The 15450-nt window shown below is 52.1% G+C and overlaps 1 protein-coding gene across 1 annotated transcript in view; it reads right to left on the bottom strand.

Annotated features, from left to right (window-relative positions):
* ARL8B (ARF like GTPase 8B) overlaps positions 1-14563 on the bottom strand; it is a 28313-nt gene extending 13750 nt beyond the window's left edge. Inside the window, exon 1 of the mRNA XM_037049558.1 lies at positions 14271-14563. Coding sequence (XP_036905453.1) covers positions 14271-14393 — 123 coding nt within the window. The 5' untranslated portion in view covers positions 14394-14563. The remainder of the gene's footprint in view (positions 1-14270) is intronic.
* Between the last annotated feature and the right edge of the window lie 887 nt (positions 14564-15450).

The following is a 15450-nucleotide window of genomic DNA, read 5'->3' as shown; positions in this document are numbered from 1 at the left end:
ATTACTCTTATATTCCAGATACATTAATAAAATAAGAGAATAAGGCTGTTTTTTTAAAATATTTTATTTATTTATCTTTAGAGGGGAAGGGAAGGAGAGAGGAAGGAAACATCAATGTATGGTTGCTTCTTGTGCATCCCCTGCAGGGAACTGGCCCCTGCCAGAAACTGGCCTGCAACCCAAGCATGTGCCCTTACTCGGAATCCAACCGCGATCGTCTGGTTCGCAGGCCCGTGCTCAGAAAATAAGGCTGTTTTTTGGGGGGCTGCTGGTGAAGCACTTGAAACAGAAGGTGAGCAGAAGCTAGCTCCTGGGGGACTCTGGTGAGCAGCAGGCTGCTCCTGTGGTCTCCGACTGCGTCCCCCGCAGCGCCGCAGTGGAAGGGGACACCAGAGCCCCACAAGGGAAGAGCCAGACGGTGCCTCAGTGGAGCACCCAAAAGCAACACCACCTCAGGTGATGGGCGTCACCTCAGGCTCAGACGGACATCGTGTGCCTACAGAAGGGACACCACAAGGACACAATGTGCCCTATGTAATATGTCAGCTGAGAATGCGCATATCGAAACTAGTCATGAGAAAACATCAGACAAACCCCAAATGAGGAACGGTCTATTAAAAAGGGGGAAGGGGTATTTCCAAAAAATGTCAATGTCATAAAAGACAAAAGCTACAAAAATGTTCTGGACCACAGGGGGCTAAAGACACATGGTCACTATGCGGTGGGCTTGACCCTGAACTGGACCCTGTGCTGGAGGGAGAACGCCATCTGTGAAGTCACTGGTTGTTAGTCAGTGCGGCAGTGTCCTTTCTGGTGCGGTCACTGAGCTGGTCAAGGGAACGGATACCCCCAACCTGGGAAACACTTAGGCAGGAGCTGGGAACAAAGGGCCATGGTCTCCTGCAGGCGGCGCAGGTGCGAGAATGAGAAAGCCAAGGACAAGGAAGGCTAGCCTGGGCGTGGCCTCGGCGAAGGTGGTTCGAGTGTTCTCTGCCACGCTTTTAACCCCGGAAGCCTTCCGAGAACCTGAAATTATTTCCAGATACAACATTTCAAAGTGATCTCGATGAGTTTAATCAAACATCACCTTAGCCTCTGTTCTACCGAGGACATCCAGAGTGAAGCACGCCGGCCAGCCGATGCCACTGCCACTGTCACAGGGGCGCATGCGCACACCCGGCCCCCAGGAATTCCCGAGTCCAAGGATGAGCTGTTCCCAATCTGCTTCTGTCCCTCAATATCCCAAGACAATACAAACTTGTATGTGCCTCCCAACAGAAAAATCCATCTTACAGTCTGGGCATAGGGAAAAAGCCCCCGGACTTTCAGACTGACGTCATGGCGTCTATGTCAATGTTGTCATCCCCACTTACGAGCTGGAAAGTGAAATAAAGACACTGTGTTCTCCCCAGGCAAAGCTCCTTCTGGTTTCTGGAAAAACGACACTGCTGTGACCCATCTTCCGCCTCTTTTCTAAGCACTTACCAGCAGCTCCGCCGTGAACACACTCACCCTGTCTGGGGAGAGCCCCCGGAAACACCGTGTAAGGGACTAGAAGGGGGCGCTCGTACTCACCCTCTGATCGCGCAGAAACTGCACTTCTTTAATGTGACCTCTTTTTTCTCCTTTCTTTCCTCTGGTTCAGTCTGGCCCCACAGAGCGCTGACCCACCTGCCCTTCTCCTCCCTCGCTCCTCCCTTGCTCGACCACTCCCTCAAGCATTAAGCTCCCAGGACAACTGAGGTTTGGATCAGCATCAGATAATCTTAGGAGCAAAGCCTCAGACAGAGACTCCTAAGACCCCAGAGACAGAGTTTTGGTCAAATCGGAGACAACCTCGGGCCTCAGCTGTATTTCAGCTCCAGGCTCAGAAAAGCAGCAAGGCCGGACGAAATGACATCTGGCTGCATTAGGACCATGTGCACTGGCCAGCTACCCAGCCCCAGCACTGGCCAGTCAGTGGAGACCACGACCCTGACTCCCTTAGTCACCGGGATGAATGATTTTCCCTACACCCCCCACCCTGGAAGCTACAGGGGAGCCACCTGGGCCTCTGGGTGTGGGGCGCTCCCTCAGGCCACGAACCCCGACTGCCTGGGCTCCCTCCCCGACCCACTGTCTTGCGGGCTCTGCCGCAGGCAGGCACGCGGCCCCTGGGTCTGGTTACAGCTCCAGCAGCACGTCAGGGCCCAGTGCTCCAACCTCTCCTTAAACAATCCCCACAACTATTCTCAGTTTTATGTGCAAATCTGGACTTCCAACTACATACAGAACTCCTTCCCACAGAATGTCAGTTTGAAGGCAAATGTTAAAAGATTCATTTGGGTAGTTAAACCTTATTAGTAAAAATGTAACACCTCTCAAAATTCCAGTGGGTTTGTCGGCGTCTGGTGTGGGAGGAGGAGCTCTCTTCAGTGCTCACCGTATAGAAACAAGGGGTGCGAGACACTTGAGGTTTCGGTTCCACCTCCAATCTCCTTAAAGGAGCTGCCTGAAGCCACTGCCTCCACCCCCCGGAGGGTTTGCAACCCCCCCCCCCCCCCTGCTTTCCTGCCTTCGGGAGTCTCACAAGCCCTGCAGACAGGAGTTTCTGCTCCCGCCCTGCACTGCTTCCTCCTCCGCAGAAAGACCCGCTCCGGCCTTGGGGGGAAACGTGATCGACTCAGGACCACTGCCTCCTGACCCCGCAGGGCCGCTCTGCTGGGCAGCACTCCCGACACGCTCTGGACTGAGGGGGCCGAGGCCACCCCGGCTCCAAGGGTCCAGGCAGGGGAGCCTCTGGGTGTCAGTGTGAACCCTGCTAGGTTAAAAAAATACAGTGACGGTTAAATTTAAACAACTGCTAGGGTTTTTGTTTTGTCCTTTTTTGTGTTGAGTCCACAGTAATTTGGCAGGTGATCAGGTTTACGGGGGCTGGGGGTGGAGAGCTTACTGCTGGAGCTGGCTCCAATGAACACACAGAGCGGGCAGGTTCTCCTGATGCCTTCGGATCCACCACTCGGCACCAGCACTGAGCGTCTGCCCTGGTGCGAGGCCATGCACACTGAACACAACGGCACGGGGAGCCCCTAACGACCAGTTAAATGCCTGTCACCCTAACCCAGCTCATGTGCAGCAACCCATTAACCTGAGCTGAGGGCTGGCCCCGACGGCGCCCTCTGCTGGCCCCGATGGCGCGCTGTGCAGCAGCTCCCTCACAGGCAGCTCTCGAGGGGCACGACGCTCCCTAACCCACAGTTGGGTCGGGAGCCTGACCACCCCCACTCCTGCTCACCTCTCTTCCCGGGGAAAGGCCATTTCAGGCCGGGTCTAATGACCACCTTCCATGCTCACGGCACCTTTCATTAACACCACTCCATCAGCAGTTTCACGAAATCTGCAACCAAACAACTGTTGAAGGAGAACTCGGCTGGCTTACCTGGGGGGGACCCGGTGCTAGTACACATGTGCGCAGGGACCCCATCGCACACTGGGCGGCGCTTCCGCTCCACGTCCAGAAATTCCGATGGGGCAGTGACGGCATGAGGATGAACCCCCTCCCCAAACAAGGCTGGAGAGCCCCAGTGAATATGGTCTATGCTGACTTGTGAAGCCACTCACGTGTCTGGAGGTGTTTCCCATGAACACCGTAACTCTTTAACAAGCACCTACATCTTTACAGAAAAAGACAACCAACCTTCCCACGTGGGCTGCAGCAGGTTCTAAAGACAGGCCTGAGGGTGGGGCATTAGCATACAAGTTGCATTTTTCAGGCCTTGGTCCTATTCTATTGGTTGGTCTTTAAACATTTCAACTACTCAAAAACATTTTTTTAAACTTTTCTTTCTCACGTAGACACTTTCTCATGAAACAACTGATTTTGGCCCTGGCTGGTGTAGCTCAGTGGACTGAGCGTGGGCCTGCAAACCAGAGGATTGTGGTTCAATTCCCAGTCAGGGCACATGCCTGGGTTGCAGGCCAGTTCCCAGCGGGGGATGCATGAGAGGCAACCACACATTGATGTTTCTCTCCCTCTCTCCTTCCCTTCCCCTCTAAAGATAAATAAATAAAATCTTAAAAAAAAAAGAAGTGATTTTGTTCATTTAAAAGTTCTGGGTATTCAGGGAACTAGAGCAAGAGACTTCCTTTCACGGCATGCCCTTCTGTGTGCACACACAGCTTGTCAAAAAAATTGTAGAAGTTTCCTTCCGAATCCTCAAAGAGCCTTCTATTACTGAACTGAAGGAGGGGGCTTCCTGAAACCATCTAAATGCTACAAACCAGTAAGTTATGTATGTAACAAAAGTCCTTTAGTCTTAGGAAAAAGCTCCCCTATGGAAAGACTTCAGCTTACGTAACAAATTGTTAAGGAAAACGAATTTCGTACTCTTTCAAACAGAATAAGAAAGCCTGGTCTTCACAAAGTGAACCAGAGTCAGAAGGAGTGTGGACTACGATTAACAAGGCCCATTCTGAGAAGGAAAAGTCCCGTAGCTGTTTTACGCCCACTTGAGTGCGGTCTCCGGGACCCCAGAGGCTGCGGAGCTGCCGGAGCAGGCCCGTGTGCCTTCACGGGTGAGGGGCGCCAGAGTGCAGCGAAACAGGTGGTACGCCTGGTGGCCAAGGCTCTCGAGACAGCTGCGTGAGGCTGGAACTGTGGTCTGACCACTCGCCTAGCTGTATGTCCTTCTGCACGCCCCCTGACTCTGCAAGGCCTCACCGCCCGCAAAAGTAAAACAGACGTAACGACAGTCCTCATCACGTGGTGCTGCGTAAACGCCAAAGGAATCGGGACACCACTCCCTTTGCCCCACGTTCTGGACAAAGCCCAGCGTGCATGCCCGGTGGGAACCAAGCCACCCCACTCAGAGCCCCCAGGTCCCTGTCCTCCGATAGCAGCTGCTGCTTCCTGGTCAGCTCCGTTTCTGTCAGGACAGTGATACGGGTTTCTGCTCCTGGGCTGCGAGAAATCTAACCGGTGATCAACATCTTACACGTTTCTGAGTCTGCCTCATTCTTCCAGGGAAATAAACGCCACTGCTCACGGAGATGGCAACATCCATGACCGGCTACTTAGATCTGCAGTTAAAACGCCAGAGACATTACCGAGAAGTTGGGCTGAAACTGTCTTCTTGTTTCGAATCAACCACGACTCCTGCTGCTGCGCAGAACCCTCGGGTGTCAGCTGGGAAAAACCCCCAAACGTGACCGAGGATCACGGCACACGTACAGCCTCTCCCTAGTTCTCTGTTCTACCTGGAGGGTTGGGCGCAGTTCTGAAATCCCTGCCCCACAGGGGTGCCATCACACAGACAGACAGACAGACAGATGACAGACGGCCCTCCCTGCCTCAGCTCCTGGAGACTGACTAGTCCAAGAATCCCCTGGACTGCTGGGGAGGCAAGAAAACGTCTGCAAACAAAACCTGGACGCCAGCCTGGGAGGAAGCAACTGCAGCACCATCACTAGGCTCCTCTGAAACCTGGGTGGGACCTATTAGTTGCAAGCTCATCTCCTCCACTAATACAAACGGCAAGTGGACTGCTTTGTGTCAACCCCACTGTGAAACGTTTAGTAACACTGTTCACTTTTAAAATCTCAAACAGTTACTAATTCCCTAAAGAACACCCAGGACTAGAATTCAGTCCATCTTTTAGCCCCGTCTGTTCATGTGGGGGCAGGCACCTCTCTGCTTCCACGCTCCCTCGTGGGTCTTGCTGGCGGCAGAGTGCGGGCGGTGGGTCGGAAACTGTTGCGGTCTGCACACGTTCCCTTTCAGGGGCCGTCTGCCACGCCGGGCCCTCCCTGGGTGTCCCCAAAGAAACACTAACCACTCCACCAGCCCAGGCAGTGTGGCCAGCATTGCCTCACACTGCAACTCGCTCTTGAGCGAGGGACCGTCACGAAATACTGAGTCACCGTCTACTGCCCAGGCTCCAAACTGCGGGGCCTTCTAGACGCCAACCCCATTATTTATTCAGCAGCTGTTGACAACGGCACTCACTCCCAGCAGGTGGGGGCCCGGCAGGGAAGCAGGAGCCCAGGAAAGGGGTGGGAGCGAGGAGAGGCTTTCCAGTCAGACACGAGTACTGGATCGGGAGGGCATCGCTGCTATGGGCTGGGACATGTGTGGCTGACCTCACCGCTAACAGTAACAGTGATGAGAGCAGCACAACACCATTCCCTTCACTGGCCTCATTTACAGAAGAGGAGGCTGGAAGTCAAGGTCACAGGGTCACAGACACACAACTAGATGGTGGCCAAACTGGGATTTGAACCCAGGTCTGAACTTCAAAGCCCTAATGTTACTTTCCACTCAGGTAGAACACTTCGGGCTGGGGAGGGCTACTTGCTGAGAGAGGGGGTCATCACTCATAGGAAAGCGTGAGGTGGACGCTGGGCTGCTCAGCAGCACCAACAGAGCGGCTCAGCGGGCAGCTGAGAGGTCGTGAATCCAGGGCAGCCTGGCCACCTACTAGCCTGTGCAGTTAAATCCCCACTGAGCTCCGCAGCCTCTCTGGGCGGGGCCCGCACTAGTACGGACAAGCACCTTCACCTCCAGGGGGGCGCACCAGCATGCCTCCCAGCATGGTGCCCCGAACCTCCCAGCACACCTACCGTGGGTTAAGGCAGAGGCCCATCTGTTACTACAGTTTCTTCTCCATGATAGAAACCCTTGAGCAAGAATTAGAAACTGGTCCCTAGTGGCCCGCACACCTCTGCCCTGGCACTCCAGAACCTTCCATCTCCCTGTGAAATTGAATTCCTACGAAGTGCTCACTTGAGGGGAGGGGTTCATTTCATTTGCTACCTAACTGCAGCCCACACTCCCGCCCCCACGGCATGACCTCAACCACGAGCCCCGGGGCCACAGTCCGCCTTCCCGTCTCCAGGGAGAAGCCTGCAGCACCGAGGGGGACACAGTGCTGTGACAGGTCTGAAGCTCCAATTTAGGTCTGTCTGACCCAGCACGCTTAAACACGACGCCACGCCGCTCTGCTCCACCAGCAATTACGGAGCACCTACTGCAGAGGCAGGTCCGGAGCCACATTCAGGGGCACGGGTAAGAAGTTTACAGTCTAGACGAAGAGACAGATAAAGAATCGGCACAAGTGAGCACAGTTTTTAAACAGAACGCTACAAATGGAGCAAGGGGCAGCTGACTTTGCCCAGAAGGGCTGGGGCGAGCCCTCCCAGACCTAGGCCCTAAAGACGTGTTGCACGGTGCCGTCTAAGGGAAAGGGGGCCCCGGGGATACAGGTGTCTGGTAGGCAATGAGATGTCTTGGTGTCTCTATCTCGGGCGCCTCACCCCCTGTGCACCCTCGCCACAGTCTAACACGTACCCCGAAGGCCCGCTGCCACTGCCCTTCCCTTCAAACCCTTGCAGATAATTCTCACTGGCACAGCGAGGCCCCCTCCAAAGTCTGCCCCCCAAACCAACGAAAACTCACGTGTTCCCAGGAAGGACACCATAGGGAAGCACAATCCCTGCAGTGTTACCAAGAAACTACACGGTGACAAGTGATGTGAGTCAGGCAGTGAAAGACAAGTACCCGTGACCTCACTTCTGCGTGTGGGGAAGAGAACCAGCGAGCTGCAGCGGGTGCTGCCAAGACCACAGAGACCACCGCTGGGGAGGATGGAGCGGAGAGGCCCCAGGAAGCCGGGCCAGTGCAGGCCCTCCTCCCCGGGAAGCAAACAAACTTCCTGAACTTTTCAAATGGCCACATTCTGATAACACCTCCTGGAGCTGGGTCTGCATCACTAACCTCTCTATTAAAAAATAAAATTTTCACCTAGCAACAGATACAAGCAACTCATGGTGTACAGAGTAATAAAAAAACCTGCTGGCCAGCAGCAACAGCAGCTTTCAAAGCAACCTGCACGACCCACTTTGGGTGGCCCCCCTTTTATGTCGTCACAGACTCTGCTGCTCTCTTCCTCCTCAGAGCACGGGGGATATTCTACCCAGATCCGCGTCTCCGGACTTTGCAATCCCTTAAACGACACCCAAGTACAGCTTTAACCCCCACCCCCCGCCCTTTAGATCTTATTTATTGTGAGAGGGGGAAGGGAAACAGAACGAGAGGGACAGAAACGTGGACCAGCTGCCTGACCAAACCCACGACCTGGGCAGGTGCCCGACCAGGAGTCGAACTGGTGACCTTTCGCTTTGAGGGACGACACCCATCCAACCGAGCCACGCCAGTTGGGGCCAGGCTTCTGGTTTTGACTTTGAAGGAAAAAAATTAATTCAAATGACTCCCTTCGACTTCAATTTTAGTTTGTCACATCTTAGAAAAACTAAATGCTTTAAAATGTCATTTAATTTTGACCTAGTCAACAAACAGGTTAATGTTTTTCCTTAGATTTTTCTCATATGAGCTCAAAGGACATGAATCAAGTTTCATAATTACAAATGATACTCAAGTTATAAAACTTTTAAAATTCATTTGCTATAGCCTCAAAAACAGTCTACTCAGTGGCCTTTCTTAAGACTCTGATTTAGAACAGAATATTTTTAACACCTCCCAGGCCAAGAAAAGCAGCACCCTGCGTGACAGGAACCACGCGGAAATACACCACAATTCTGGAAGACAAACTCCCAATGTGGTCCTCCGATAAGTTTAAAACAAATTAGATTGTGGTAGCTAAAGAAAACGAGCTACATTTATATGGCTTACTTGCAAAGTTTACTGAAAAAGAGAGCTGAAAAGGAATTCTGTTTTCTACAGTCCCGATCTTTGCAGTTGCTGAAACACAAACAAGTCCTTCTCAAAACATCAAACACAGAAACAGACAATTATCTACTACTGTGACTGTTTCAAAATATTTCTGCTGTGTTTTACCTTATCAACAAAACTAAATGTTTTGTCCTAAAAATATCAGAGGACCAAATGCTTAACTGAAGCCCACCTTACAAAGGAAACCTGTTCAGAAGACCTTCCCAATGGGAATGCCTGCCTCCCGGGAAGCAGTCTGGCCACCTGGTAGGAACTACATTCACGTCCTGTGACCCCCCTGACGCCGACTCGGGAGCCCATCCTCAGGAGATGCAGGTCAACCTGATGTTCGACGGCAAAACCCTGGATACCATGCACTGTCCAGTGATGAGGAGATGATGGAGTACGTTATGATATACCCACAGGTGTGCCCTAACAGAATACGTTATGAAGGCATTCAACACAGGTGTACTCTCCTAAAGTTAACAGGGAACCACAAAAGACCCGAATAGCCAAAGAAATCCTGAGAAAGGAGAATTAAGCAGGAGGCATCACTCTTCCTGATCTCAGGCTCCACTACAAAGCTACAGCCATCAAAGCGGTGTAGGGCCTGGAAAAACAGACACACAGGCCCATGGCCCAGGACCAGGAGCCCAGAAACACCAAGCATGTACGGTCACCTCGCATCTGACAGGAGAGTCAAGGATACAGTCTCGTCAATCAGCGAGGCCGGGATAACTGTATGTCCACCTGTAAAATAATGAGACTGAACCTGTACCTTACACCACTCACAAAAATTAACTTAAAATGCATTAAAGACTTAAATGTAAGCTCGAAGCCATAAAGCATCTATAAGAAAACAGTTTTTTGGATACGATACCTAAAACACTGGCAACAAGGAAAAATCACCGAGTGGGACCACGTCACACCAAAAACTTCTGCACAGCTCAGGAAACCATGACAAAGCGAAATGAAAAAGGCAACACATGGAATGGCAAAAAATATTTGCAAACCATCCATCTGATAAAGGATTAATATCCAAAATATTAAAAGAACTCATGCAACTCAGTAGCAGAAAAACCTATAGCAAATAAGACAATTAAAAAGCAGGCAAAAGACCTGAATGGACGTTGCCCAAAGAAGACATACGAAAGGCCAACAGATATGTGGAAAGTTGCTCAACATCACTAGTCATCAAGGAAATGCAAACTAAAGCCACATCGAGGCATCTGTCAGCTCCCTCTTGTTAGAGCGGCGCCACGGGAAAGGGAAGACACGCCAGAGGCTGGCCTGGATGTGGCCAGGAGGGAACCCGCGCCCTGGGGGTGGGAGTGTGGACGGGGCAGGCCGCTGTGGAGAATAGGACGGAGGACCCTCAGTACTATACGATCCAGAAATCCCACTTCTGGAACCACACCCAAAGGAAGTGAAAGCTGAGTCGGACAGACACCCACAGCCCACGTCACAGCAGCATGAGCTACCACGGAAGCACACACACGGAACCAGCCACAGCGCCCCACGGACGGGGGGGGGGGGCACAGAAAGAAGCTGCAGCACACACACGGGCACATGCACGCCAGGGCACTGATGCAGCCCGACGTAGCCAGGGCACCCGCCATTTGTGACAGCATGCGTGGGCCTCAGGGCACTGTGCTTGGGGAAGTAAGTTAGACAGAGACACGTACTGAATGACCTCACTTAGATGTGGAATCTAAAAACCAAACTCACAGAAAAAGAGGTAAGACTTGTGGTCATCAGAAGCAGTGGGTGCAGGGAGGGAGGACTGGAGGAAGGCGGTCCAAGGCACAGACATTGGGCTGCAGGATAAATCCCAGAAATGCCACGTACCAGCTGGCCGCAGCTAACACTGCTGCGTGGCACACAGGGAAGCCACCGTGAGTAAATCCCGAGTGTTCTCATCAGAAGGAGAAAATGTTTCCTTTCTCTTCTTTAATTGTATCTGTATGAGAAGATGTGTGTGAGATGACTACAAATGTGGTCATCATTTCACAGTGTTACGCCGTGTGCCTTCCTACACAGTGCTGTACACCCATTACTTCTCAGCAAAACTGGAAAAAAACAGTGCCTTAAGAAATGGGGGAAAAGCTGGTTTTAGATGTCGAAAAATGCATACCCCACAACTAAAAGAAAACAAATTAGGATGCGCACGTAATAAACACTATCTCAAAACTTTTATTTATTTATTTATTTATTTGAGAGAGGGGAAGGGAGAGAAACATCAGTGTGTGGTTGCCTCTCACACACCCCCTACTGGGGACCTGGCCTGCAACCCAGGCATGTGCCCTGACTGGGAATCGAACAGCGATAGTCTAGTTCGCAGGCCCGCACTTAATCCACTGAGCTACAACAGCCAGGGCTTACAAATTCTTAAAAAATAATTCTAGGTTCGGATTTCTACAATCTTCCCAAAATATCTCCTATCCCTAACTTTCTGTAGTAAGAAACTTTCCTTGGATAACCTCTACAGCATCAACACTTCAAAAACTTGAATTACTCGTTTCAAAAATACATCCTGTCTGTCTATAAGACTCACATTTTGGCAGACCCTATCACCCATTCAAAGCCTCAGTTAACAGTGGAGGTTGCTCACCACGCACCACACACGTAGGGCACGTGACTAGGCCCAGTAACTGCCAGGAAGCCCCACAGCAGGCCCCGCGCCAATTCCCTAACACGGCTCAGAACGAGAGAGATGGGGGCGGGGGCTGCTCCGTAACTGTCCAAAACGAGGACACCCCGTACATCAAGTACCTCGACACAAAATATTAGGTAAAATGAAGTTTCATTTCGGTTTTAAAACAGTAAGAATACGAATTTTTGGAGTGAAAATCACTGTAAGTAAACTGCCTAATTTCAGAATAAACCAAATTTACATATAAGTATTTCAGCTTCACAAACCATTAGAGTTAAATAACATCTATTACATTTTTTAACTTTTAAGGCAGAAGATATAGCCACACTGTAATCTGATGTTTACAGAAGAGCTGATTTTTACGCAAAGGAAACTGGCTTCACCTGAAGCTTTTTGTACCTGGGAAGTGACTCGTTGGACCTGCACAAAAGTGATATGTAGCACTCAGCACATCTGGGTTCCTGAGTCTACAGAACACACACTTCGCACAGAGCACCAAACACAGTACCCGACTTTGTAAAAAGGTAATGTGAAATTTACTATTTGGGACACACTGTTCTATCCAAGTCTGTAAAATCACCTTCAATCACCAACTTTCTCCTCACCCTCAACACATTCAACAAGGCTCAGAGATGAGGTTCGAATCTGAGCCTCGAAAGAAAGAGGGCGGCGTTACGGAGGTCTCTCTTTTCCAGCATCTCAGTCCACATGTGGGCGGTTACGGCCCAGGTGTTTTCTGAATGGAACCTGTGCACATCAATCATCATAAAAAGAAGATGTGTCTAATGTTAACGTAACAGTGGATCCACTGCCTCACTCCGAGTTTACCAGCTTTCCCGTTTCGTTGTTGTTAAAAAATAATCTGATTTTTAAAAACTGTGGCAGGGATGTGATGTAAGGTGATTCCTTGCCTCAACACCTACAGCCACTACTGCAGCGCCCCCCCCCCCCCCGGGGCTGCACACCGAGATGCGGAGAAGGCAGTCCCCAGCGAACGCCCCCGTGTTTCTGCATGGAGGAAGTGTAGGTGCCAGCAGTCGCCATGCACCCAGCCCCTTCTCTGGGGGGTGGGCAGGGTGCCAGCCACTTCACATGTCACTTTGTCCACTCCTCTGAGCAACTCTGAGAAACCACTTACTACCTCCACTCACCAGACAGGAGAGCAAAGATGGCAAGGGGACAGCAGGCTGAGGGGGCAGAGCCAGACGGCAACCCCAGGGCTGCTGCACTTCCAAGTTCACGCTCTTTATGTTAACCTACGCTGTGTGTGTGTTTTTTTAAGACTTTATTTATTTATCTTGGGGGGGGGGAGAGAGAAATAATCAATATATGGTTGCATGTCGTGCGTCCCCTGCTGGGAATCGGGAACTGGCCTGCAACCCAGGCATGTGCCCGCATGTGCCCTGACTGGGAATCGAACCGCGATCCTCTACACCAGCCAGGGTCTAACCTACGCTGTTTTGAGTTCCTCAAAGTCCTACTAAAGTTTCGCTTAGGTCTCCCAAGCATAACTACTTCTCTGCAACAAAGACAATCGATTGCAGCGATACACCTACACATTAATTCCACATTACACATTAATTCAGTCTTGTCAAGCGGATGGGATGTACAAGGAGACTCCAATTCTCATTACCAAGGGCACCTCTTCCACATAATTCACAAGTGCTAATACGGACCCTTAGCCGAAAGTTTTCCCTTATTAATCTTGGTGGTATTAAATACATATTCCACCCTACAATACCTATTGAAACACAGTCATATCAAGGGGGAAAAAGTCCTAGTACAGAAAGCCGAATACATAAATTAATTTACACTCACAGGCAACATTCTGCAATGGAACTTTATAGATTCCTGCTCATCTCTCTTCCTCCAAGCCTTCCTCATTCTTGTCGCTCCGCCAGCCAGGGACTAAGAGTCACACGGCCGGTATCTTCTCCCACACAGGCGCTGTGTTTGAATCACTCCTGCAACTGAACCAGTCGGACAGCCGGCCTGCTGGCAAGGATGGTTCCCAGCCGTCATCTCAAAAGTGGAAGAGGTGCTGCCCTCTCTCCTGACAACAGTCCCAAACTCAGGACAAGCCCTACCAGCTGAGACTGAGTCACGGCAACTCCTGGGCTCCAGGCTGCCGAGAAGAGCCCTCCGCTCTTATTTCCTCCCTCAACCATCCAAACAACCGTAATGTAATAACCATCCTGGCACTTGGTCACTGCTGAACAAACAGCGCGTTGCAAATGGGCAGCGGCAGCGATCCCCCCGCCCAGACATCCGTGCCCCGGGCCTGGAATAAGCCCTGTCCCTTCCCTCCTTTCGTAAGAAACGCCCCACACTCTGTCTGTCAAGGTGGTTAACTTCCTTACAGCTCCACCTTGTCCCCCAGCTTGACAGCAGAGACCATCGCTGCTGGCTCAATACACGCGGGGCACTGCAGCAGACGAGAGGGAACTGCCCTCGGCTTCCCTCGTCTCGGTCCCTGGGGAAACGAGTGGAACCCGCACCCGAATGACAGGAGGCAAGCTGCGCACACCACTCAGAAAGGAGCCCGCGCTGGCGCTCCGGGTCCGAGTGGCGACTGGATGGCGCCCCTCAATTCTCCTTCCTCCCAGGACCCACGGGAAGTGGCTCGCCAAGTCGCACGCTTCGGGAAAGTGACAGGCTGGAGTTAACCCTTCGGCTGCCCCCACAGAGCAAGCCGCAGGGAAGCCCCAATCCCACAGACGCTTTAAATGCGTGACAAGCCCAAGTGCACCCTCCGCGAGCCCCGGCCGCGTCCAAGACGGCCGCAGCCGCCGGCACGCGGGACGCTGCCAGGCCGGTCCTGGGCGGGGGAGGGGGGGACCAGCGCGCTCGCCCCGCCCCGCCGCGCGGAGGGTCCCGGACCCGGGCCCAGGCGGCGAGCGGGCAGGCGCTCACCGCGATGACATTGACGAAGGTGGTCTTGCCCGAGTACTGCAGCCCCACGAGCGTCAGCTCCATCTCCTCCTTCCAGAAGAGCGAGCGGAACCAGTCCAGCAGGCGGGAGATGAGCGCCAGCATGATGGCGGCTGGGACGCGGGGCAGACGCGCGGGCGGGTGGACGGCGGTGGCGGCTTCCACGCGAGCGGGCCTCGGCCCGGACCCCCCAACGGCTCCTCGGGCCCCCGTGCGACAGCGAACGCGGGCGGCGGCAGCAGCCGGGCCAGGAAGCTAAGCGGGTCATATGACTCTCCCTCCCCCCCACGCAGCTCCTGCGCCGACGTCGGCGCCGCGGCAAGAGCGGCGAGGCCGGGCGACCGGGCGCGGCCGCCGCCGGCAGCGCCACCTGCTGGGGCCTCTGCGTAGTACCTCGGGCTGGGCCCTCCCCTGGGCTCTTTTCTATTAAGCACGCCCTCTTTCGCTCGTTAGTGTTGCTTAGTCCTTTCCACCGTTGTTGACGGACAGTCTACTTCGTGCGGAAAAACTTCAAGACTCGAGGGTTCAGCATAAGAATCCTTGTTCTGCATTCGTGGCAATAGAGAAAAATGGAAGCCGCAAGTAGGGAACTGACTAGATCAACTGTAGTATGTCTCTGAAGGGAATACTATACAGCTGTAAAAAAAGACGGAGTTCTCTGTAAACTGACATGGAATGATGTCCAGGAAATATTTTCAAGGGAGAGAAGCAAGGTGCAGCCTGTGTACATAATGGTATTTTTGGTGTATGTCAGAAAATAAGAACATGTATGCACATATATGCAAACATGTATTATATTTGCATAAAGAAATACTAGGAAACTATTAAAAGTGGTTACTTATGAGGTAGGGAAAACTGGGTAATCGGAGGCAGGAATGGGAGTGAGACTTCCCTAGATTCCTTTTTATATCATTTTGACTTCCAGCATACCAATGGTTGCCTGTTCAAAAATTTAACTTAATTAGAAAATTGATAAAAATATCTGCAAGGCTTTCAAATTAAAAAAAAAATCCCTGCCCTCATGGAGCTTACAGTCTTGTGAGGAGACATGTTACCTAACACAGGTGACTGCCACACAGCACTGGCTTTGCAGAGAAGCTGAGCCAAGGGGACGGGAGCAGCCAACGTCCTAGGGAGGGTCAGGCCGGACCTCTCCCTGTCC

This window comes from Sturnira hondurensis, unplaced genomic scaffold (assembly GCF_014824575.4).
Source record: "Sturnira hondurensis isolate 20B ecotype Veracruz unplaced genomic scaffold, ASM1482457v3 Scaffold0006496, whole genome shotgun sequence".
In the NCBI taxonomy this organism is placed as follows: domain Eukaryota; kingdom Metazoa; phylum Chordata; class Mammalia; order Chiroptera; family Phyllostomidae; genus Sturnira; species Sturnira hondurensis.
The sequence above is the reverse complement of the archived record's forward strand: the minus strand, read 5'-3'. Positions and strand labels throughout refer to the sequence as shown.